At 42.6% G+C, this 27,323-nt stretch overlaps 1 protein-coding gene across 6 annotated transcripts in view; it reads right to left on the reverse strand.

Moving 5' to 3' along the window:
• The window catches only part of ARHGAP28 (Rho GTPase activating protein 28), a 547,343-nt gene that overhangs the window by 194,136 nt on the left and 325,884 nt on the right, over positions 1–27,323 (reverse strand). For all 6 annotated transcript variants that reach the window (XM_029591030.1, XM_029591029.1, XM_029591034.1 and 3 more), the window contains one exon: positions 2,142–2,338. In XM_029591030.1, the coding sequence (XP_029446890.1) occupies positions 2,142–2,310 (169 nt within the window). In that variant the 5' untranslated portion in view covers positions 2,311–2,338. The remainder of the gene's footprint in view (positions 1–2,141; positions 2,339–27,323) is intronic.

Below are 27,323 nucleotides of genomic sequence, written 5' to 3' on the forward strand. Positions count from 1 at the left end.
CAAATTAGGGGGTTGCGCTAACAAGGAGGCGCTAGGGTCACTTGCGTAACCTTAGCACCTCCTTGCTAACGAGACCCCGCCGCGGCTGCCAGTTATGAAGACCGACGCCAGTAAACTCTGCAGACAGTTGGTTATGAAAACCGACGCAGAGTTTACCGGCGTCGGTCTTCGCAACTCAGCGGTCTGCCGAGGGTTTTTTTTTTTTTTAAAGAAGTACAGAAAAGCAGTTTTTTCTGTACTTCTTTTACCTGCGGTCAGCTATTAACGCCTGCTCCAGGCAGGCATTAATATCTGAGGGCAAAATGTGCGTCTGAGACGCACACTTTTTTTTATATCAGGAGTGAATGAATAATAGGCTCATTCACATGCATTTACATGTGATGAGCACTATTGCATTCACTCCGCGTCTGACACGGGTTAAATAGGTGCTAATCCTCCTATTGCATTAGGGGGGTGGATTAGCGCCTATTTAACCTGTGTCGGAGTGCGGGTTATGCAGTGCGCTTGCCTGAGCGCACGGTATTGCATCGGCCCCTTACAGTGGTATAAAAAGTTAAATTATAAGTGACCCTCCACAGAGACTCTCTCTCCCTCACTCTCAAACTGGGATTTGCGATAAATCCCATTTCGGATTAAAATGCACAGATATCGCAGGCATAATGCATAGAAAAAAGGTGTAGTTATTTCTGGCGTTAAATCCCATGATAGCGTGTGTTACTTTATTGCATACAACGATAACCAGCCCTCATTTCCATTTACTCCGCCCTAATGCCCGTAATAATGCCCTAACACATTTTGATAAATGACTTTATAAGTTAGCTGGATAAGTTATCTGGATAATGTAGAGAAGCGGATATCTTTGAATATTGGGCCCATTGATGTTTGCTCCTAGGTATATTTGATTCTTCACATTATTAAGCTGAGCATTGCCTTTAACTTGAATATAAATGTAATTGTACATTTTTTTACCATAAAATAAACAATTCTAGCTTGCTTTTCATTCTTCCCTACCAAATCCTATGTAGTGGGATTGGGTAAATGCTTTTGAGCAAATTTAAATGAGGCATTGTGGTGATTGAAGTGTGAGCAAGTCTTTGATTTCTTGCCCTTGTGGTGACAAATAAATAGAAATATGATCACTTCCTTAACCCAATTTCAGATATTAGTGATGTCAGAAGAATGATTCTGCATATCAAGAAAGGAGATAATAACAGTCATGAATATTATAATAAAGCTGATCTTGTATTATGCAATTCAGCTGGTAACTCTCCTAACAAAATATGTTGAGAGTATTGATGCAAGTTTTCCAAGATATTCAAGGGCCTAGAGCTACTTTTTACAAATATCGTAATTTTTTTTATATTCAGCTAAATTAGTGAATAATTTTTGGTCATGCAGTTTTTTCAAATGTTTTGAATTTTGCCCACTTAGGTCCTCTGTAGTAAGGGGAGTTTTGTTTTTAATTATGACCACTCCCTTTTTCCAGCCTACATAACCTGCATTAAGGCCCTGATTTACTAAGGATTTTCTCTCATTTTTGTGTTTATGGGAAAAAAAAAAAGCTTACAAATTAGGCACTCAATAAGAAAGGGAATAATATCCTTTTGTTGTCTGTTATATAGACTGGGAGAGGAAAAGTTTGTTTAATGGTCAGAAGAGGGAGTGCAACCCATTGCTTTTCATTCAGAAAGTTTTGGATCAAGTCTTCATTGAAGGAAATGTTTAGAAATTGATATTTCCAAAAGTGATAGTGCAGTTTAATCAGTTATGGACACTGTTATGATATTAAAGAATCATTCTAAAGGTGATGGTGCCAATTAGGTTGGAAGTAAATCTCAGAGGCCAATACCTGAGATATCTGTAGGCCTCCTTGGGCTTTGAGTAAGACTTGCTAGAGATGGCTCAACCAATCCTTTGACCCAAAATGTAGTAATAATCTTTTTACAGTACCTAGTTACACACTGTTATACACTGCCAGTAGCAGAGCATTTGCATGGCTACATAAACAGAAAAAAATGAGGGAATAAATGATTTAGCTATGAATAGAGTTCAATAGATCAAAATAATCTTTGAGTCTATGCCTTCTTCTGTAAATAAAAAAAACAAGAAAACAATGTACGAAAAATGTAGCCTAAGCTCACCATCTGCAGGCTTAACGTCCATGAGCGTTTGTTCTTCTTGCTCATTTTCACTGCTTTCCTTGATGCTTTCTACTTCACACCAGAAATCCTCCATCGAGGTACTGTCCATAGACACCTGGGAGATGGAGCGGTTGAACAGCGGTGAATGTAAAGATTCATTAGAAAGCATCCTGTTGATTCTCCGGCACTGAGATTTTCTGGAGAAAAAAAATATCCGTATTATTACACAGAAAAAAAATGCCATGTTTCTTTTCTCCATGACTGGTGCCATGTTTCCAATAGCTCTATTTGTACTTGATTCAGAAGCTGAACTGAATGAATAATATTTAATACCAAAAACATTCATTTTAATTGAAATATGCATAGCTTTAGTTAAAACTCCAGTTTCAACTTGCTTTTGTTGAGCCTGCCTCTATTAGGGATTACACTTAAAGGTGAATTTCAAAAGCCATACGTGCGCCAAAGCCGGGAGATACGCGCACGTCTCAGGCCGATGTGCGCCACATGGATTTTACGAAGCACCTGAGTACGCACATATCTCTCAGTGCGCATATAAATCGAAAAGTTAAAAAAGGGGCAGGACGTGTCCTGGGCAGAGCATGGGCGAGACATGGGCAATTTCGAGAAGGTGATTTGAAATGTGCACATAAGAATTTATGCATTCAAGTGCGCGCCAGAGTCCCCTGTTGCATAATTTTACTTCTGTTATGGATGTTGTGTAAGTTTTAAAATAAAACAAAAATCAGGGCTACTAGTCAGCAGGGTTTGAAGGGTCGGGGCTAATAGGGTAAAAGGGATGAAGCTTAATTAGGGGGATTTAGGAAGTCGGGAGCCTTTACCTGGGCGAACTGGGAACAGACTGGGGAAACTGGTAATTGTGTCGGCACGCGTATCTAAAAAAATCCCCCACTTACGTGGTAGAGCCAGCATTTGCACCCACAAGCGTGCATCTATACAAAATTGCACACACATGTACACGCGTACAGCCGATTTTATATCATATACTCATATATGCATGTATGCTATAAAATGGCCACTTCCATTCATGCGAACCGCCAGATGCGCATACATGTACGCCCATGCAGCTGTTTAAAAGTTACTGTCTTAGAATGTGAAGCACATTTTGTTTGTTTATCATATAAATCCACTTAAATGCTATATAGGAAGGCCTGTTCAGGATACAATTCAGGTTCTCTGTCATGTTTTTCTTTAGAAAATTACATTTTTTAAGGTTTTTACCCTTGCATTTTTTTTTGAAAGCTGGACATGAACAATATGGGGTAGATTTTCAGAGGATTACGCGCGTAACCCCCGAAAACCTACCCCAAACCCACCCTGCCCGCGCCAAGCCTTTCTTGCATAGGCTTCCGGCACACGCAAAGCCCCGGGACGCGCGCAAGTCCCGGGGCTTTCCTGGAGAGGGTGTGTCGGGGGCGTGTCGCGACCGGCACATCATCGGGGGCATGTCGGGGGCGTGACGCGGCTGGCGCGTCATCTGGGGGTGTTCTGGGGGCATGGCCATGGCCTCCGGACCAGCCCCCGGACTGGAACATGGCGCCTGGCAGCCGGCCCAGCGCGCACAAAGTTATGCCTGCCTCGAGCAGGTGTAACTTGTTCAACAAAGGTGGGGGGGTGTAGATAGGGCCGGGGGGGGGGGGGGGGTTAGGGAGGGGAAAGGAGGGGAAGGTGGGGGGAGACCGAAAGAAAGTTCCCTCCGAGGCCGCTCCGATTTTGGAGCTGCCTCGGAGGGAACGGAAGCAGGCTGCGCGGCTCGGCGCGCACAGGCTGCCGATTTTGCATAGCCTTTCGCGCGCTGACCCTGGATTTTAAAAGATACGCGTGGCTACGCGCGTATCTTTTAAAATCTGGCGTACGTTTGTTCGCGCCGGTTGCGCGAACAAAAGTACGCATACGCACTGTTTTTTAAAATGTACCCCTATGTGCCCCGAGCCTAGGTCTTGGTGCTGTGCCATTTAGGAGCAATGGACAGCTGGCGCCATCTTAGAAAATGGCGTGGGCCATCCATTGCTCCTTCCATGTGACAGGGGCCGACCAATGGCACTGGTAGCCCCTGTCACATGGTAAGGGCAAAAGGCCACCGGCGCCATTTTGATTAGTGGCAACCGATGGCTCGAGAGCAGAAGATCGCTCCCCGGATCCCTGCTGGACCACCAGGGCTTTCAGTAAGGCTTAGGGGGGGGGGGGGAATCGGGATGGTGGTGGGGGGGGGGTTGTAATTAAGTAAATTTGAAGGGTTGGGGTGGGTTGTTTTTTTCATTGAAAATCGGCAGAAAAAAAATGAGCCGCAGGAAAGTGACATTTTTCAGGAGGTGCCCTAACCGCAGCCTGACTCAAAAACCTTAAATGAAGCACATCTCTAATATACATAATAGTTTTGGGGTTTTGATTGATAGTAAATTTTATTTATATAATCCTTTGGCTAATTTAATTTTTGAAGTGTAAACAGGACTGGTGAAATACTAAGCAACCATAAATACATGAAAAGACCTAGATTTACAATTTGGGGTGGATTTTAAAAGGGTTACGCACGTTATTATATGCGCGTAACCCTTTTAAAAGCCTCCTGCGTGCGCTGAGCCTATTTTGCATAGGCTCGGCGACGCGGGCAAGCCCCGGGACATGCTTATGTCCTGGGTCTTGATAAAGGGGGCAGGGCATGGGCGGGGAGGGGCGGTCCGGGGGTGGGGCGGGAGCCTCCGGGCACAGCAGCCATTTGCCGCTGTGCCCGGGATCGCAGGCCGGCCGTCACCGGCGCACATAACCTACGCCTGCCCGGAGGCAGGCACAACTTTGCAAACAAAGGTAAGGGGGGGGGGGGGGGGTTAGATAGGGTTGGGGGTGGGTTAGGTAGGGGAAGGGAGGGGAAGGTGGGGGGTGGCGGAAAGAAAGTTCCCTCCGAGGCCAGTTCCCTCCAAGGCCACTTCCCTCTGAGGCCACTCCGATTTCGGAGTGGCCTCGGAGGGAACAGGGAAAGCCATTGGGGCTCCCCTATGGCTCAGCGCGCGCAAGGTGCACAAGTGTGCACCCCCTTGCGTGCACTGACCCCAGATTTTATAACACACGCGTGGCTGCGCACGCATGTTAGAAAATCGGGCATAGATTTGTGCATGCCGGGTTGCACGCACAAATCTACGCCCGCGTCTAAGTTTTTAAATCTGGCCCTATATGATTAAAAGTCTATTCTCTGCACACTATCTACACAATAGATGCAAAATGCAAAAACTTAAATATCATGGAAACAGTAACCAATCATCTGGTTTAATTGTCAATCTTGAATTCAGCACATAAACATCAATAATAAATGGCACATTTTATCACTGAAGCAGACAACTTCAACACATTTTTATACTAACATTATCAAAACCAACTATATTCAAAAGAATATAGCCAGTTAAATGGTCATACAGTTAAATAAAAGTCCAGTGCAGGCCTAGTGGATGTAATCACAGCACTGGCATCTCTGAAAAAAAATTATGATTCTTACTTTGGACTACAAAAGCAACAGTATGCCTGCTAGAATATCTTCAGCAAAAAACCATTCCTTTTAATAAAGTGCTCTTTTGGTTCTGCAACCTGACCTGTTTTCCAAAGCTCATGCGAGACAGAGCAGAAAGCAGTTTCCCATTTTTTTGCTGCTAGCAACATTGGCTTAACTGTGTTTTTCAGTCTCTCCCAGAGAATCACAGAACTTCCTGCTTTTCTGGAAAGATGTTTTGTTGGAAAAAAAACTGGCATTAACCTTGGTACTCATCAAAATTCTGAATCCTGGGCCTTCGCCCCTCTGATACCTCATCTGATCTCAAATTGAAGCTGTAGATCACCAAATTAGGAAGAAAGAAGGTTTATGTTTCTAGCAGCATCAGCACAGAGTTTTTTAGGGACATTGCTGTACTGTATTATAAATGAAAAACATATGATGTGTGTTGTGGCAACATTTAGCAGAGCAAACAACATTTGACAAGGAGGCCTTTAAAATCATTCAATGGGTAATCCTTTATAAAAAGGCACAATTAAACATTGAGGAGGCACGGATATGTAGAGACTACTAAAAAAAACCAACAACAAAAAACCAAACAAACCCCAAACCAATCTACATTCAGAGGATCAGAAAAACAGAAAGTTATCTTATGCCTTAACTCCAAAGTTTGCAGAAAATTAGAATGCTTTGGGGTTCTTATAAAGGCTTCAGTCACTAGGGATATGCATTAATTTGAAACACGTGGTAAAGCATAATACATGTGCCTATATTTGTTTCCCTCAGAAACAAATGTAAGGATCCCAGGAAGGAAACAAATATACTGGGCAAGCAGACCAAGCTGGCCTGCTACAAATCCCTACAGAGAAACTACATACATGCTAGTCAAAATACTGTATCTCTGTCACACATGCACATCACAGACAGGCCCTTACCTAATACAGAATAAGGGACTACAAATTAGAACAGAAACATGCAAGTAAAACTGAAATGGAAAGCCTGAGAAACAAGACTGTGAATTCTGAAATAGTAAAGAAAAAGAAAAATATAAATATATAAGAAATGCATATTCTCAAAGATGGCATATTCTAGTCGCTGAAAGCAAAATTATTTATTTTTACCTTTCTTGTCTGATCTTATTTTTCTAATTAGTTGGCTCCAGTCTCTTTTATACTCCTTGTCTGTCTTTTTCTTTTGCCTTTTTCAGGTTCTCTTTATTCTGTTTCTTCTTTCTTCTCCTGTCTTCTTTCTTTCTTCCTTCATACACATACATAGGCTCTCTCTCACATATGTGCTCACACACAAGCCTTCTCTCACACAGGATCCCACTCTTGCATGCTCTCTCTCACATGCACACAGGATCCCATTCTTATATGCTTTCTTTAACATGTTCTTTCATGCAGGCTTCTATTCTCACAAACACACAGAAACAGGCTCTTGCTCTTACATGCTCTCTCTCACATGCAGGTTCCCACTCCCATACATGCATATACACATAGGTTCTCACTCTCACATGCAGGCTGCCACTTTCTCACATGCACACAAGTTCTCACTCTCAAATGCTGTCTCTCACATGCAGGCTTCCATTCCTCCCCACAGACACACACAAGCTCTCACTTTTACATGCTCTCTCACACAGCTTCATATTTCCACCCAGACACACAGGCTCTTACATGCAGGTTCCCACTCCCATAAATATGTACACACACACATAGGCTGCCACTATCACATACACATAGACAGGCTCCCACTCTCACATGCAGGTTCCCACTTCTATACTCTCTCTCTCTCTCTCTCTCTTTCTCACATTCACACATACACACACACACACACACACACTCTCCCTCCCACATACATATATAGACTCTCACAACCACATGCTCTTTCTTTCTCACACACACAGACACATACACACCCAGGCAGGCTCTCATTCATACACACACACACATCCAGGCAGGTTCCCATTCACATACACACACAAGCAGGTTACCATTCACACACAGAGACACTCTACCCCAAAGAAGGTTATCATTCTTTCATACACACACACACACACACACACACACACACACACACACACACACATATCCAGGCAGACTCCCATTCACACACAGACACATACACACATCCAGGCTGGTCACCATTAAAACACACACACATGCAGGCTTCCATTTACACACCCACACCCAGGCAGGCTCCCATTCACATACATTCACAATCACAGGCAGACAGGCTCCCATTCAGACACCCACACCCACGCAGGCTACCATTCACATACCTACACATAAACACACCCAGCCAGGTAATCATTCACACATACACACAGACAAAACACGGGCATCTTGGGCAGAAAGGAGAAACAGTTCTTCTGCTGCTCCTTGTTGTGCCTGCCCTGCGGTATTCAGAACTCGTAGGGCTAGCACTTCCTCTATGCTGATCTTGCAATGCACGAGATTAGCATAGAACACTTACTGGCCGCACATGGTTTGAATTAGAGATGTGAATCAGAACCGGAATCAGTTCGGATTCCGGTTCCGATTCACATCATGTTTTTTTTTTCGTCCGGCCCGATCGCGGTTTTGTTTATTGGCTGTGCCCGAGCTGATAAACAAAACCGTCGGCTGCCTCTAAACAAAACCGTCGGCTGCCTCTAATCAAAATGGCGCCGATGGCCCTTTGCCCTTACCATGTGACAGGGTATACATGCCATTGGCCGGCCCCTGTCACATGGTAGGAGCACTGGATGGCCGGCGCCATTTTTAAAGATGACGCCGGCCATCCAGTGCTCCCTCCTGTGACAAGAGGGAGCAAAATAGACCCCATAGTGCACCTCTGTGCACTATGGGGTCTATTTTGAAAGGAGCGTGCGCACGTCCATGTGTTTGCGGTTCCCGGTGCATGCACATGGATGTACCAATTTTATAACATGCGCCTGGCGATGCGTGTATGTTATAAAATATGATATCCACGTGCACATATGCACCGGATTTTAACATCCGCTCATGCATGTGCGGGCAGCCTGCAACTTGCGCACAGAGTTGGGGGAAATTTTCTATAGTACGCGTGGCAACACGATCGGGCCTTTGCCCAGTTCCCTCCCAGTCCACTCCAATTAAGGAGTGGACTGGGAGGGAACTTTCTGTTACCCACTACCTACTCTTCCTCCCTTTTCCCCTCCCCTCCCTGACCCCTAAACTAATCCTAGCTAACCCCCTTTTTTTAAAATGTCAATACTTACTGTTCCTCTGGAGTAGAAGTATCTTCAACGTGCCAGCCAGCTGCCAGTGCCTGCTTCCCTGGGACACCGTCTAATGGCACTGTCCCGGCCTGCCCCTCACCCCACTCAGACCAGGCCCCCCGGCTCACCCCTTTCAGATAGGCCGGCACTTTGGCAGGTATCGGGGGATACATGCATGGCCAGGTTCTAAAATGCGTGCAGTGTGTGCCAGGCCCAGCCACGCATGTAACCCCTGAAATTTACACGTGCAGTCCTTTTAAAATTTGGACTATGGATGCTATGCCCATGGGGGGGAGGGGGTGTTATGTTAGTGACCAAAATGTCTACTCAACAGAAGTAGAAAAAAGGCATTTTATTTTTGGTTTAGCGATTCCAATATGTCAGTTTTGGGAAAGTAAATATGCATCTCTGATATCTTTGTAGTTTGCATGGTAAAGGAAGAAATGCATTTCTGTTTCCATTTCTCCAGTGTTGCACTGCATGCAGTTTGGCTTCTTGGCATTACCAGTTCAGTTTTTGTCTGCATATTTCTATTTCTAATTTGCAGTCACTTATCCTGCATTTAATGATGGTCTGTTCGAATTCTGTGTGTGATACCAAGGTGTGTTAGTCATTTTAAGAACATAAGAAATTTCCATACTGGGTCAGATGTAGGGTCCATCAAGTCCAGCATCCCGTTTCTAACAGTATTTAATCCAGGCAAGTACGCAAACATTAAATAGATCCCATGGTATTATTGCTGGAAATAAGCAATAGTATTCCCTAAGTCAACTTAATTAATAGTTTCTGGACTTCTCCTCTAGGAACTTATCCAAACCTTTTTTAAACCCAGCTACATTAACTGCCCTAACCATATCCTCTGTCAATGAATTCCAGAGCTTAATTGTGCTTTGTATGAAAAAGAAATTTCTCCAATTTGTTTTAAATGTGCTACTTGTTAACTTCATGGAATGCCCCCTAATCCTTGTATTTATTATCTGAAATAGTAAATAACTGATTCACATTTACCCATTCAGGTCCTTTCATGATAACTTTTTGTTCTATGGACCAGTGTAATATTTGAAATGATGCATATTCATAAGCTCTGAGGCCTGTTGCAGAGTGTGGGGCTACTGTGGAAGTGGGATCCTGAACAGTTGCCCCGATTTGCATACTCTCAGCCCCCTTCACCCCCAAGGACAGCCCCTGCAACTCAATACTAGCATCTTTTTTTCTGGGAAAAAAATGCTGCATATGAAGAAAATAATAAATATAAACAATATACATTCTCTCTTCTCTGTTCAACCTTTAATCACCTCTCAGAAGAACTGAGGCCCCCAAATTATCTCCTTCTCCCTCCAACAGCTGCAATAAGATCCCCAGCTTAAAACTCTGAAAGTTATGCAAAAAAATGACTCAAACATTTTTTTAAGAGCTACTTATTTACCACACAATATAAATCCCCCAGTTAAATCAACCACCACTGATATTCTTTCTTGTTCTAAAGGATATTGGGCCTCATTTTCCAAGGAGTTACTGTGTGTGATGATTTGTGAATGCAAATTTTTAATTTTGTATTTAGGGGTGGCGTTGGGGCAAATGTAAAGTAGGGAGGATTTATCATGTGCTGTGAAACAGCTGCACTGTTGGTGTGGGGGGGAGGGAGGGAGGGAGACTTACCATAGTAACTCCTCCCTAGACAGGTATTTGTATCCCTAGGGGAGGCCCACCTAGTAACTCGAGGTGAGGGTTAAGTATTAGTGTAGGGGGTTAGGGGCCACTTTCACATTCAACATGAGAAGTACGAACAGAACAGTGGTCTCTTGTGAAGATTTGATGACCTACGGAGTGAGAAAACCCACTCCAAGATGAGATTTGGGCAATGTTCTCTCCACCTAGCTTGATGGACTCTCTACCTGGGTAACAACAAGCTAGGTGGAGAGAACATTGCACAAATCTCATCTTGGAGTGGGTTTTCTCACTCCGTAGGTCATCAAATCTTCACAAGAGACCACTGTTCTGTTCGTACGTCTCATGTTGAATGTGAAAGTGGCCCCTAACCCCCTACACTAATACTTAACCCTCACCTCGAGTTACTAGGTGGGCCTCCCATAGGGATACAAATACCTGTCTAGGGAGGAGGTACTATGGTAAATCTCCCTCTCCCCCTCCCCCTCCCCCACCCCCAGCTCCCAGCCCCAGCCTCAGCCTGCATCATACTGAAACAGGCCTGTCAGGAAACATCATGAACCACAATATACTAGCAATGTAGTCCCAAATTGGGCTAATAGTGCAACCTGTGATAGCCTTTTGCATAGCAATTCGCGATACACATGCTTATTAGCATAAGGTACACCCCTTTTTGGTATCGCATGAGATACCAATGCGATATTGGAAAATGAGGCCCATTGTCTGGTATGTACAGGTAGAAATGCAGTCTAACAATAAGGGAACAAAATGGAAAATGTGTGGTAGAGCAAGAATCAGGGAGCAAAAATATAGATTAATGAGTGACATCTGGAAAAATATTTCCGTTTTATATATATAATACAATAAATCTTTAAGAAATTCTTGAGAAGCAATATTCAAACTAAAAAATGCTTATCAAATATTTATAACAGCAGAAAATCATATTGTTAACTCAAATTAAAGTCCCCCATTATATGATGGGAATTCAAATTCAGTTCCCAAAGGAAAATATAGACCAAATATATTAAGAAAACAAAACCACAGGAGAAGCAAATATCTACTACTGTAAGAGAGAAAGGTCAATCATGATGCAAAGAGATTCAGAGAAGATGAACAGATCAAAACCTGCCCCTCCTGCACAATCTTATCACTTAAGAAAATAGCTGACCTGTCTGAAAAGATATGAGAGACGTTTTCACATCTAGTAAGATATTTATATGGGAACGTTAGTACTCTAGGTCTCTGTAACAAAGGCTGCCTTCAGGGTAAAACCTGACTTTCATCCTGAAACTGTTCTTCCCAGTGCATAAAAAAATTTAAGCAACTGTAGAGATGCCCTGTTAATTGTCTTTTTTGGATTTATGTCATACAAGAGACTCTGGGTGGGAAGACCTGGAAACACTATCAGGGTTGTCAAGATTAGGAGAAATTGGTTTCAGTTGTTGCAATCCCACTAAAAGGCCACAAGATGGCATATTGGGTGTGTGAGCACTACAAGACATTTGACAATGTGATTTGGGAAAAGGTAGGTCTGTTTCCTTAAAGGTTTGGGTTTCTCTGACTGGCTGCTGAAAGAGAAGTAGATAGTATTAAAGGGGGGACATTTTGGCAGGGTTTGCCCTTTGCCTCCCCTGCCCTTGCAAGAATAGGATGGGGATTAGGGAGCTCCAGCTATGTAATCAACTGACGTACATAGCTTGTAGTCTGGGTGGTCCACGGACCCTGTGGGAATCTTCCCTTCAAGGGAGATGCTTAAGGCCCATTATGTCTGTTTTGGATTGGGAATTGGTTAAAAAATAGAAAACAGAGAGTAGGGCTAAATGGCAAATTTTCCCAATGGAGAAAGGTGAATAGTGGAGTGCCCCAGGAATGTTTTCTGGGACCATTGCTTTTTGATCTGGAAATGGGAAAGAGTGAGGTGATCGTATTTGCCAATGACACAAAATTATTCAAAGTTGTTAAATCACAAGGGGGTGGTGAGAAATTACAAGAGGACCTTGCAAAACTGGGAGACTGGGCATGCAAATTGCAAATGAAATTTAATATGGACAAATGCAAACTGATGCACTTATGGAAGAGTAACCCAAATTATAGCTACACAGTGCAATGTTCAACATTAGGAATCACTAGGGGTGTGCATTCGTTTTGAACTTAAATGGAAAACGCAACTTATTATTTTTTTTAACTTAAAAAAATGATGAGGCGTAAACGATCGGATTTCCAACTTATTCAACATAGCTATGTTGAATACGTTGGAAATCGCGATTGTTGATCTAAATAAAAATTTAAAACCCCTCACCCTCCTTAATCCCCCCCCCCCCAAGACTTACCAAAACTCCCCAAGCTGGCCAAAAGTTCCGTGAGGGTCCGGAAGCGGACGCGTGGGGAATCACGTGACGTCCGCGTCACTCCAACGTGACGCCGACGTCACGTGGTCCATCGCGGTTCCGCTCCCGGATCCCTCGTTGGACCCAAACGGCACTTTTAGCCAGCTTGGAGGGGCCTCCTGACCCCCCCAAGCTGGCCAAAAGTGCCTTTTGGGCCCAAAGAGGGGTCCCGGAGCGAACCCGAGGGGAATCACGTGACGTCGGCGTGACGCGGTGTCACGGAACCCTCGTTGGGCCCAAAAGGAACTTTTGGCCAGCTTGGGGGGGCCTCCTGACCCCCCCAAGCTGGCCAAAAGTGCCTTTTGAGCCCAACGAGGGGTCCGGGAGCGAACCCGAGGGGAATCACGTGACGTTGCGTCACTCCGACGTGACGCCGACGTCACGTGCTCCTTGCAAAGGAGTTCAGGAATGGCGTCCTGACCCCGCTGGACCACCAGGGAGTTTTGGTAAGTCTTGGGGGGGGGGGGGGGGGCGGGATTAAGGCGGGTGAGGGGTTTAAATTTTTATTTGCACATATGGACATAGACTCAACTTATGGAATTCTCCATATGTCCATATTGACCGCAAATGGGACCTCCTTTCGACTTATGGACTTATGAACTTAAACTTTTGGTCTGCACATCCCTAGGAATCACTATTCAGGAAAAGGACTAGGTGCCATCATTGATACTACGTTGAAATATTCTGCTCAGTGTGCAGCAGCAGCCAAGAAAGCAAACAGAATGCTAAGCATTATTAGGAAAAGAATGGAGAATAAAATAGAGAATATCATAACGCCTCTGTATCGCTCCATAATGCAATCTCATCTTGTATTGTATGCAGTTCTGGTCACCGCATCTCAAACAAAATTGCAGAATTTGAAAAGGTACAGAGAAGGGCAACCAAAATGATGAAGAGGTAGAACGATTCCCCTACGAAGAAAGGATAAAGGGGTTAGGCTCTTTCATCCTGGAGAATAGAGAGCTGAGGGGACATATGATAGAGGTATAAAAAGTAATGAGTGGAGTGGACCGAGTAAACGTTAATTGGTTGTTTACTCTTTCAAAGAGTACAAAGACTAGGGAACACACTCAAGTTACTAGGTAATACATTTAAAACTAATAAAAAATTATTTTTTTACTCAACATATAATTAAGCTATGGAATTCATTGCCAGAGGATGTGATGAAACCTATTAATGTAGCTGCATCCATCCGGGCGCTCAGGTCACGGCGTACGCTCATGCGCCTTCGCTGCTTGAGCGCCCAAATTGGACGTGCGTTCATGCACCTTCGCCGGCGGGCCTGCTGGAAGCCGCTTTCACCGCCGGCTGCCCCCGGGAGGCAGGGGAGACGCAGTGGGCGCCTCGGGAGGAGGGGAGAGAGGACTGGGTCTGCTGGAAGCATGCAGTAAGTTTACTTTTGTTACAATTTCTATTTGCTTTAATAACATGTCGAGTCGATTTTCGCCCTGCGCCTTGCTTCGGGAGGGGGGCAGAGAGGACTGGCAATCCCCGATGCACAAGCGTAGGAGAACCGTCCACTTCCTGGTACCTGTCATTTCAAATGTCATTTGAAATGACAGGTACCAGCGTACCCAGGATACTGTATAGGCGCTGTATAGCGCTCTGTACAGTGAAATGGATTGCGCTTCATGGACGCATTTTGGACGTGGCTTGCATTTGCATGCCATTTAAATACTGTATCGAGCGGTATGTGATCTGGACTGTGCGCACGGCAAACGAGCGGGCGCCCGGCACTGCCGCACTTTTTCTTACGCGCCCTTACTGTATCGGCCTGTAATATTGTAAAGGTATATAAGCTCTTGGTACCAGTACATTTTTTAGTCATAGTTTTCTACTGTAGGGCAGAGTATTGCTGAAAATGGATTGACTGTTTATATTCATACATGTCTATGGTTAACCCTTTATGTATATTTCTCTTACTGCAGAACTGGTCCTTGAAATAATAAAAGCTGCACTGTTTTACCCTGATGTGTTCACTGACTCACAGGTAAAGGGGGGTTGGGTGTACTAATATAATACTCATTTTATGGACAGCTTCCTCAGACGTCTATTCATGATTATACAGACCACATGTTTGGGTGGAGCTACATAAGGAGACACCAGAAATGACTTAGTGTCGATGGAGGATTGGAACCCTGCAAACCATAAGCAAAAAGGGGGAAGGGATAGAGAAACCCTTCTGAAATGAGCATTCATACACTGAAGTGGGATATCACAGACAGAGGATAGGAGGATATAGCTACTTTTTTTCTGATTTTGTGACAAAAGAAAGGGTCCCCACAGGGCTAGTCTGGTGGCCATAAGAGAAGACATTGATTGACTTGTCCTGGGGGCAGGGCCTAAAGGGAGATGCTTCATCCTCCCCAATGGGAGCAGAGAAAAGGCTGGAAAATGCATCAAGAAGCTGAACTGATTCTGCTCTCAAAGCAGACTTCAGGGGATAGTTCCTGTGTGGCAAAGAGTGTTCTGGAAGATAGTGGGAGGCTGAAGGCTGTAAATAGCTTGTGTAGCCCAATTTGAGGAAGTTCTGATCAAATGAATACTTGTTGTTTGATGTGCAGTCATTTTCTTCATAAGTTCATATGGAAGTCTAGGAGTGTGACTGTGGCCATCAATGACTTACTCCACTGAGGATCCAGTTCACCATACTTCTCAACCCCTCTGCATACAAACTTCCCCATCCCCCAGTATCTCTGCATATGGGGGTGTTGCATGTATACTTACAAGGTTTATATGGATCATAACAGAACAAATTAAATTAAATGAAAATTGAAAAGAAAAAATGTAAATTTTTAACAATCAAGAAAGATTTTTTGTGTGTGCATATATAAATATAAAAATATCAAATACCAACAAACAAACACTAATAAAACAACATCCAATAAAAAATGTTTTAATTATTAATACTAAATAATAATTATTTTTTTTTTAAACTGGTTACTGACCAGTATACACGAAGAAACTGTTCCAATGCAATAAAGACAGAAATAATTACAAAAAATATTTCTACAATAAAATGTTTCAAAGTTTCATATATGTCATTTTGAGGTCTGAATTAAAACCCCTAATTCAAGAACACAAACCACTAAATGGCTAAGCTTAGCAGAAGATCAAACAATGTAAATCCAATGTTGTAAGTCTGACAAACATAAGCAATGCACTAGAAAAAGTGACAGTCTGGTTTAAAAAGCAGCGCTGACTCGCAGCTGCAAATTAACAATTTTTCAAAGGAATGCCATATACATAATGAATTAGGACATTCGGTTTGAAAAGCACTGCTGACGTGAAACTTCAAAGTAACGAATCTTCAACAAAAACCCGGACATAGGCCTTTATTGTTTCGCCTGAGAAGGCATCATCAGGGGGCAAACTTTCAGTCAGATTATTCTAGCGTCAGTATGAAAAATGCATTCACTTCCACTTTTACAGCAGATATTTGTACAATTTTAGCATGGGTTTACTTAAATCTATATCAGAGCCTTCCTCTTGCTGTGAAAACAACGTGGGAACCCAAACCGAGGCTCTATACATATACATACACACACATATGTATATATCTATACACACACACACACACACACACACACACACACACACATATATGTATATTTTTATGTCTATAGAGATGTATATCTATAAACAGATATATAGATAGTAAACCACCCAATATTAAAAATTTATTACTTTATTGTTTTCACAAAATTCATCTATTTTTAAAAAATTAATCTACTTAATGCTTATTCCAAATAAATTAAAATCATATCTACAACCATACCAACACTCATACCCAATTATTCAACCCACTTCTTATAAAATCACTTTATACTTAATGCATATAAGCAATACAAACAATGTAGCATTACAAAATAATAACCATATAAACACTCCTTAAATTAGTGCTTAGTAGACCAATATTCCCCAATGCTTTATAGAAAATATCTAAGTTGGTGCAATCAGAATGATTCTGCACACAGTGATGTACCAGTTCCTTCAATTGTGCTACTTCTAGCCTGTCCTTATAAATTGCCGTAATATATATATATTAAATAACAGGTGTGAAGACTGCATCAATAACAGCTTTTTTGAGCTGAAAATTGTAACATAGAATCAGTGCTCACTGCTAAAACAGCCGCCTTTTACTCAAAAGGCACCATAAGTCTCATCGTATACCATCATCAAAGCATTGTATGTATAATGTCTATCAAAAACTGCTCACAATGTATATGAAATACTGCTTCTTGTAGAGTAAATATATACCAAATCTATCCCACATTTTCATCTCTCATAATTAACCCATCTTATCGTGATTTCAGTAGTGTAAAAGGACCACATACCGGGCTTACTTAAGCATAATATTTGTGTTTGCCTACATTGCAGCTCTACATATAATCATCAGTTCATTGCATTTCTTTTGCCAGGTTACTGAAAAAGATGTGCAGACTATCATCCCATAGGAGAATTCTATACAATGTGCCTTGGATCCCTGCTTTTCTGGGTCATTAAAGCTCTGAAAACTGCCCTGTCTGAAATAATGTCAGGTATTACCAATACTTCTCTGAGACAAGGTGTTTTCCCTGGACTATCTTAAAATTGTAGTTATTTGGCCAATTCTGAAAAAGCTTAGAGACTACAGACCCTGCCAATTTTCACCCTATTTCCAATCCCCCCCTTTCTGGGAATATACTGTAATTGTACATAAGAACATAAGAAATTGCCATACTGGGTCAGACCAAGGGTCCATCAAGCATAGCATCCAACAGTGAGCAATCCAGGCTACAAGTACCTGGCAAGTACCCGAACACTAAGTAGATCCCATGGTACTGATGCCAGTAATAGCAGTGGCTATTCCCTAAGTCAACTTGATTAATAGCAGTTAATGGACTTCTCCTCCAATAACTTACCCCAACCTTTTTTAAACCCAGCTACACTTAACTGCATTAATCACATCCTCTGGCAACAAATTCCAGAGCTTAATTGCGCACTGAGAGAAAAATAATTTTCTCCAATTAGTTTCAAATGTATTACTTGCTAACTTCATGGAGTGGCCCCTAGTCCTTCTATTATCTGAAAGAGTAAATAACCGAGTCACATCTACTCAATCTAGATCTCTCATGATTTTTAAAAACTTCTATCATATCTCCCCTCAGCCATCTCTTGTCCAAGCTGAACAGCTCTAACCTCTTTAGACTTTCCTTATAGGGAAGCTGTTCCATCCCCTTTATCATTTTGGTTGCCCTTCTCTGTACCTTCTCCAGAACAACTATATCTTTTTTGAGATGCGGTGACTAGAATTGTACACAGTACTCAAGATGCGGTCTCATCATGGAGCGATACAGAGGCATTATGACATTCCCTTCCTAATAATTCCTAACATTCTGTTTGCTTTTTTGACTGCTGCAGCACACCAAGCTGATGATTTTAATGTATTATCCACTATGATGCCTAGATCTTATTCCTGCATGGTAACTCCTAATATGGAATCTAACATTGTGTAACTACAGCATGAGTTATTTTTCTCTATATACAATACCATGCACTTGTCCACATTAAATTTCATCTGCCATTTGGATGCCCAATCTTCCTGTCTCGCAAGATCCTCCTGCAATTTATCACAATCCACTTGTGATTTAACTATTCTGAATAATTTTGTATCATCTGCAAATTTGATTACCTCACTCATTGTATTCCTTTCCAGATAATTTTTAAATATATTGAAAAGCACCGGTCCAAGTACAGATCCCTGAGGCACTCCACTATTTACCCTTTTCCACTGAGAAAATTGTTTCCTGTCTTTTAACCAGTTTATAATCCACAAAAGGACATCGCCTCCTATCCTATGACTTTTTAATTTTCTTAGAAGCCTCTCATGAGGGACTTTCTGAAAATCCAAATACACTAATCTACTGGTTCACCTTTATCCACATGTTTATTAATTCCTTCAAAAAAAGAAGCAGATTTGTGAGGCAAGACTTCCCTTAGGTAAATCCATGCTGACTGTATTCCATTAAACCACTTCTTTCCATATGTTCTGTGATTTTGATCTTTAGAATAGTTTTTACTATTTTTCCTACCACTGAAGTCAGACTCACTGGTCTCTAGTTTCCTGGATTGCCCTTGGAGCCCTTTTTAAATATTGGAGTTACATTGGCCACCCTCCAGTCTTCAGCTACAATGAATGATTTTAATGATAGGTTACAACTTTTAACTAATAGATCTGAAATTTCATTTTTAGTTCCTTCAGAACCCTGGGATGCATACCATCCAGTCCAGGTGATTTGCTACTCTTTAGTTTGCCAGTCTGGCCTACTACATCTTCCAGGTTCACAGTGATTTGGTTCAGTTCATCTGACTCATCACCCTTAAAAACCATCTCCAGAACCAGTATCGCCCAACATCCTCATTAGTAAACACAGAAGCAAAGAATTAATTTAGTCTTTCTGCAATGGCCTTATCTTCCCTAAGAGCCCCTTTAACCCCTCGATCATCAGGCTGGACTGATTAAATTCTGGTAATGTTTTAAAAAGGGGTCTTTACTAGACCTGTTTCAGTCTGGATTTTGCAGAAGTCACAGCATGAAGACACCTTTGGTCTACCTGCTGAACTCCCAGTGACAATATCTGGAGGTGATATTGCCCCTGTATAAGACCCTGATGAGATCTTATTTGGATTACTGTGTACAATACTGTGGATCATACCTTCAAAAGGATATAAACTGGTTGGAGACGGTCCAGAGGGTAGCTACTCAAATGATCAGTATTCTAAAGCATGTGGGGACAGACTTAAATATCTAAGCATGTATACCTTAGAGGAAATGGGAGATATGATAGAGACATTTAAGAACCTCCCAGTTTTTCATGCACACGAGAGCCTCTTTCAACAGAAAGGAGGCTCTAGATCAAGGGGCCATGGCATGAGGGTGAAAAGGGGTAGACTCAGGAGTAATCTTTTTAGTGGACACATGGAACAGCATCCCCATGGAGGTGGTGGAGACAAGGACAGAATCTGAATTCAAAAAAGCATTGGATTAACCCAGAGGATAATAAAGCCAAATAAGTTGGTATGGATGGATAGACTATAGGCCAAATGGTCTTTTCTGCCATCATATGTCTATGTTGCTATCATGGTGGAACTTTTCAGTTGCTGGGAATAACCTTCAGACTTTATGAAAGTGATATATTGCTGTCTACTCCTTGTCCTTCAGATTTTGGGCAAACCCTACCAGCTTTAACAAATTGCATTTGGCCAGTGACTGGTTAATAAATTTACACAGCTTCTTTTATCTGTGAAGCTTGTGCTTTTATTTTGTAATTTTATTGAAACCTTATGGTTTTATTGTGATCCACAGAAAGACATTTTCACTAGGATCTACAGAATAAACATTTATGCTGAATACAAATATCTGTTTCCACTGTTTCCAAAGGATAATGAAAAGCAACTCTTAATTATGTCACTAAAAGCACAATGATAATAGTTTATATAGTTTTATTGATAATTATCTTGTTACTACAACCTAAGACCAACCTCTGTATACAGTGCTCACTACTCTTCCTTAAGTATAGTGGATAAAAATCTGAGTCATCCTCAATATAGGCATATTCTGTACTCCTCAGGGAAGATGGCTGCCTTTTCTCTTCTGCCTTACTATCGGCATCCCTTTCAGACCTCGCTTCACCTTCTTTTCTCTCCTATTCTGATGTTTCTCTTCTACTTGTTATTAATTTTACTTTTTGCTTCATTTTTCTTCACTGTTTTTGTCTGCTTGTAGATTTCTGGCCCAGTCCGCAGATGCCCTCTCTCTAGAGAGGGTCCTAAATCTAATCTCCCCTACCACAAGTTATCTGACATGGCAGAAAATTTGTGCAGAGCAATTGCAGAAGGGTAGGAAACTAAAATACCTTTACAATACTCATCTCACAGTATTTCATCACAGAAACAAAAACACTAAAATATGTTAGTGATTAGCAGTTTATGTCCAGATTGCATTAGTCCATCTTTCTCATTTTAAAGGGGATATGATTAATAGAATAATCATTTCCAGCTCTGGTTTAGAATCTGAAAAGGCTCACTATTCTTAAAACAGATTTCTTGGCATCTTTAAAAGTTCAAAAAATATAACTGCCTAACCTCATTACTGTTTCGGAAAGCAAAGACCAGAATTTACAGATGCTATATTTGCAAACAGTGCCAACTACAACTCCCTTAAGTACAGTGCTATTTTCTATAAAAAAAAAAAAAAAGGTGCTGATACTCACATGCAGGTATGGGATGGCAAAGGATCCAGCTGCAGGCTGCAAACCCTAGGTTTTGGATAACAAAGGGCAACTACCCAGGGCTCTGCAGCCTGTAATTGGGTGCAGACTGCAGAGCATATGAAATGATAGCATTGCAACAGTTAAACCTGGCCCTAGATCATTAATACATTTCCTACTCAGAAAACAGAACAAGCAGGACTGCTATACATTAACAGAATACCTCGCCTTGATGATAAAGATAGAACATAAGAACAAAAGATTTGCCATGCTGGGTCAGACCAAAAGTCCATCAAGCCCAGTATCCTGTTTCCAAAAGTGGCCAATCCAGGTTACAAGTACCTAGCAGAATCCCAAGAAATAGAGTCTCACAAAATACAGAATAGGCAGTTCTTTTTTTCCTGAAAAAAAAAGTGCTGGTACTCACATTCAGAGTTCTTTTTGAGGGTGGGATGGGAATGTGCAACCATCCAGGGCCCCACCCCTGCAACTGGCGGCAGAACCTATGACATGGCAGCATTGCAAATATTATACCTGACACTAGAACACTAATACACCTCCTACTGGGAAACAGAACAAGCTGGACTGCTACAAATCTCTGCCCAGAAGCTACACACCAACATAATACCTCTCTTTGATCGCACAGACAGAAGATGGATAAACCCTCACCAAATACAGAATAAGTGACTACAGATTATAAATGGAAATATGCAGACAAAAACTGTCCTGGAAACTCCAGGAAACCAGATTCTGCATGCAGTGCAAGACTGGAGAAACAGAAAGAGAAATGTATTTTCTCCTGTACTGTGCAATATACAAAGATATCGGAGATGCTGAACATTCACATTCCCAAAGCTTGAATAACTGCACAAAAAAAAAAAGGCTTTTTTTCCCCTACTTTTGTTGTTTGGACAATTTCAGACATTAAAATAACATCCTCCTTTCACAACAACAATGGTGGCTCAGCAATTCCAACATGAGACTCCTACCATACACAAACAGATGATGATGACAGCTCGGTGGCCCCAGTATACGATCACACACAAAAAAACGATGTTGGTGTTTCCGGCTCTAAAAACATATCCCAAACCCCTCATACCACTTTGCTCTCTCTTCTCTCATCTCCCTCCTCCCAGCAGGCAGGCTAAATCCCCTCTCTCTTTCCCCAGGGGTCAGGGATCTTTCTTCTCTCTCCGATTCTTCCCTGCCCAGGCAGAACTCTCCCTTTTTGAAGTCCCTTCCTCTGCGCAGAAGAGAGGACCCAGGGAGGGGAAATCAAGGTAGCACCAGACACATTTTTTTTTTTTTTGTGAGGACCACATGGCAGTTCAAGCAGGTAGAGGAAAATATGACAGTAATCAGTACCAGCATGTACCCCCTGAAACATTCCTGCTTAAGTACTCTCAGTGAGCAAGAAGGGAGGCGATCTATGAAAGCCGAAATGGTGTCAACAAACAAGATAGATGTCGGATGTCCTTTAAAAGCATTTATTGTAGTGGAGACGTAAAAAAAATGGACAACCGGCATCTATCTTGTTTGCTGATACCATAAGTACTCTCAGTGGCAGCTTTAAGGTCTGTAGACAATAAGGGTCATCAATTTTCATTTATAATATTTTTTTATGGGAGTGTAGGAGATAGCATTCATAGCTTCTGGCAAGAAGGATGCCTTAGACAGCACTTTGTAATGACACCGACTGCTTGACTGGTGTGACAGGAGCCCTAAGACAGGGCCCTTGGATAATTTCAGGGGGAAATGTACTTGTCCTCTATTTTTGGGGTGGAATGATTTGTCATTGTGGCAAAGGTTTATTAAGGGAATGCTGTATCTCTTTAAATGGTGTTGTACTGGAGGCCCTATAGGGGGAGTGTGTACAGACAATATAAGGGGATGCTTAGAGTGGGAATGTGCTTTCTTCACCTGGAAGCTATTATTCAAATTAGGATGAAGCTCGGGCGGGTGTCTCTCTGCTTCCTTGCAGCCACTGGCCGGGGGGTCCAGCAGTCTCATGGCTCCAGGAAATGCAGAACAGACTCCTGGGCAGTGTTTTAGAGCCATCTGGGAGGAGTCGTGGAGTTCAAGTGTATGGGATTCCTTCCTGTGACAAGGGAAGATGATAAAAGAGGATTTGTGAGTACGGAATACCATCTCTTTTGAAAAGTAAGGACCAAGAACTAGTCCCTATGTGGAAGGGGAAGGCCAGAAAGGAGCTGATCTTATTTTGTTTGGGGGTTTCTTGGAGGAAGTGTGTTTTGTTACTGTTTTTATTGTTACTACTACTAATTCCTATGTACCCTCTGTACCTATGAAACCTATGTACCCTCTCTGCTTTCAGTCTTGCTTAATGGCAATTGCATGACAAGGATTCAAAGCTGATACATTATAGCCATCTGTGACAATTAAAATGTTCCTCATTTTAACTTCACAATGACCATTACCTTCCTCTGCAACCAAGGTATCAAACCATGACTTCCTTGGTGTAAGGGGAAAAAAAAAATGAAGCAATAGTAGAATCACAGTCTAGCAGCAAGTGTTCACCGTGCCCTACTCATATGATTAGTCACTAAGATGAAACTATGGATTAAAAAAATCTGAACACATCTCCCCTACTTTGCAGAAGTTGCACAGATTTCCTGGGCTACTCAGGATCAGGTTTAAACTACTTAGATTTTTTGATCTGTTTGCATCTTTATTCCCGTTTGTCCTTCCAAATTCTTAGTTCCTCACTTGTCAGTGAGAACACGTCAATTGTCCCAACAGGGGTTTTTTTTTTTGTTTTTTTAATAAATTCCTTCTCCTATGATGATTAGATTGGAAGGGACGCTTTGCACATCTTTTAGCTATGAAGCGCCAAATCTGTGGAATGCCCTGCCACAGGACATTCATTCTGAGTTAAATTACACTAAATTCAGGGACGTGATTAAGGCTTGGCTGGTTTGCCAGGCCTTTGATTGCTGGCCTGATAAGGTGTCCATTGCTGAGCTGTTTTAGAATTCTGTGAGCAACCATGGTATTTTACACAGTTGTTTAGTTCAGCGTTTCCCAACCTTTTCAAGCCCAAGGCACACCTCCACCGGTAAAAATGTTGCGTGGCACATCGACCTCCATGAAGCAGGCCGTGCGGACATGGAGAGGAGTCATCTGGCCGAAAAGGATCTAAGGAAGCATTGAAAGCCCCACCAGTCTTTCTCTCTTCCAAACTTTAAAACAAAGGGAGTGAGGAGGTGGGAACCACACATGAATCTGTTACAATGGTCCAGCTCCCACTCCGCAGGAGAAGGGGTAAATCGGAGTGGTTCAGGCCACCAACGCGGTTACCCTTGGCTGCTGCTGCATGCAGCTGCCAAATTTCCTTCACTGCTATTGCTCCCAGCATTCACAGGGAGTCACGTCCAGTGCTCGGTGCATGCTGTCCCTGACTCACTCAGCCTGGGGATAAGACAGTGGCTGGAAAGACTGAAAGGAAGGGGGAGGATGCAGTGCTGTTGTATGCACTGGGCGTGCTGCACAACGTGGGTCTCCGCTATCCATGCTTTCTATGCTGCCCGATAATTACCACACGCCAGGGCTCATGCTGTAGCTAGGAGGAAGAGTCATGCATGATTACACATGTCCTCAGCTAATACCCCACCCTCCCTTGGCTGGGGGGGTCACCTTCCCAGCCCCAGAGAGAACTGGATTTACTCAGCTGAGGTGGGTGAATGCTGTCCCTGGGTCCTGGTGGATTGGGACAGGCTCTCCTGCAAGGCTAACTGGGCAGAGGTTATCTACAGCGGTAACACATAGTCTGCACGGTAGTTGGTGCTCAAACAAAAGTGAAAAAAAAATAAAACTTTGAAAAGTAACCAGACCAGCACAGAAACTAAATTCAAAGTCCAGAGCAGAAACAGTAGAAACAACCAGAAAAAAAACAGTTCAGGTGCAAACAGTCTTCAAACGCCAGATCTGTACACTGAATGTCACGCCCAAAATTAGCCCTCTGTTCCTTACTTCCCAGGCCTTCTGTGCTCCCAGTAAAAAAGTTATAGTCTCACTTGAACAATCCCAGTTTACACACTCCTTTGGCAGAGATGGTCCAAGACAACTTCTTCTCGTCACTTCTGACAGTTGAAGTTTCCTAGACTCTGCCCTGGAGCTCTAAGACAGGAACGCAGCCTCTTCCCGTCCTTCCCCAGCACATCTCCTGCTCATTGGCTTTAAGTCCCAAACTTCTTCCAGATTTGTCTGAATGCCCGTAAGAGCACCAGCTCCAAAGAACCCCATCAAAACTCCCAAAACACTTCAGTCACTCTCCAAAGCCCCACCCCGTGCCTTGTGGGAGGCAATTTTATACCTCCTCAGAATTTTTGTCCCCCTTAGGGGAAGAATCACCCACCCTGACACTAGACAGCTTTCTCATACATCCACTGAACTTCAATTGAAGCTTCCTAGCTAGGAGTATCCCCACTGTAAAGAAAGGACACTGCAAAATACCTGTGACCTTTTACCGAACCCTCCAAGCTGGACGATTCTATAGTTTAATACATAAACCACACTTTGGTACACTTTAGTGCAAGGGTGGCCAACTCATGTTTGAAAGCCTCAAACCAGCCAGGTTTTCAGAATATCCACAACGAATATGCATGAGACAGATTTGAATATACTGCCTCCATTGCATGCAAATCTATCTCATGCATATTCGTTGCGGATATTCTGAAAACCTGGCCTGTTTGTGACTCACAAGGACTGGAATTGGCCATTCCTGCTCTAGTGGCCAAGCAGGGCCATGTCAGAAAAGAGCTCTTACAGCAAGGCTTCCCAAACCTGTCCTGGGGACCCCACAGCCAGCAGGGTTTTCAGGATGTTATGGACATGGACCCTTGGACTGGCTAGAGTACTGGATGGATCTGCTGAAGGAAGGCCTATAGCGGGACTCGTAGCCAGAAGGCAGAACTGGACCAGGAAACCGGACAGGACCTTCACCTATACCAGCCCTCATTTCCTGAAGGTTGAGCCTTGGGTATCTGGGTCGGCAGGATTTTTCAGAATATCTCAGAAATCCATTGTTGGACCCCAGGATGACTCTCTCTGATCCTAAGGTCCTGTGAACTACACCCTTGGGTCCACCAGTCATTCTGTCAGGGCAGGAGACAGGAAGGAAGGTTCTCTGAACCAAGTTGGCTTATAAGTTTTGTTAAACTTCCTTCAGATAGACACTTCCTTTGGGGAGCGTCAGATGCCCCGCCACACTCCTACGTACTCTCTCTGGCCTCATCTACCAATGTCTGTGGACACATCGAAGTTACAGGTAAAGGGCACGTTGGTGACACCCTTATAGATGTTTTATTTCCTCCAGGAACATTTCAAAAACCTTTTGAACCCAGCTATGCTAGATGTCTTTACCCTTTTTTCCAGCAACAAATTCCACAGCTTGATTGTATGCTGAGTGAAAAATACTTTCTCTAATTTGTTTTAAACCTGCTACCTGTTAGCTTCATGGAGTGTTACCCTAGTCTTAGTACTATTTGAAAGGGTAAATAACTGTCCCCTATTTACATGTTCCACCCGACTCGTGGTTTTATAACCCTTTACCATATCACCTTCTCCAAGCTGAAGAGTCCTAACCTAATTAACCTTTCTTCATAAGGAAGCCATTCTAGTCCCTCTCTCATTTTTTTTTGCCTTTCTCTGTACCTTTTCTATTCTGCTACTTCTTTTTTGAGTTGGGGACAGAACTGCACATGATACGCTAGGTATGGCCACATCATGGATTGATAGAGAGTTGCTATATTCTCCATTTTATTTTTCATTCCTTTCCAACTCATTCCTAATATTAAATTTACTGTTTAACCACCATTGCAAACCAAGCTGAGGATTTCAGTGCAATGTCCACAATGACTCCAAAATCTTTATCCTGGGTGGCAACTCCTAATACAGAACTCAGCATTGTATATATAGATAGGATCATTTTTTCTTATATGCATCACTTTGCACTCATCTGCATTAAACTTTTATCTGTCATTTAGATACTCAATCCCGAAGTCCTACAATATCCTTCTGTAGTTCCTCACAATTTGCATGCATTTCAACAACTTTGGGTGTTTCAACAACTTTGGATAATTTTCATCTGCAAATATGATCACTTTACTTGTTGCTCTCATT

The sequence above is a fragment of the Rhinatrema bivittatum genome, chromosome 2 (assembly GCF_901001135.1).
Source record: "Rhinatrema bivittatum chromosome 2, aRhiBiv1.1, whole genome shotgun sequence".
Lineage (NCBI taxonomy): Eukaryota > Metazoa > Chordata > Amphibia > Gymnophiona > Rhinatrematidae > Rhinatrema > Rhinatrema bivittatum.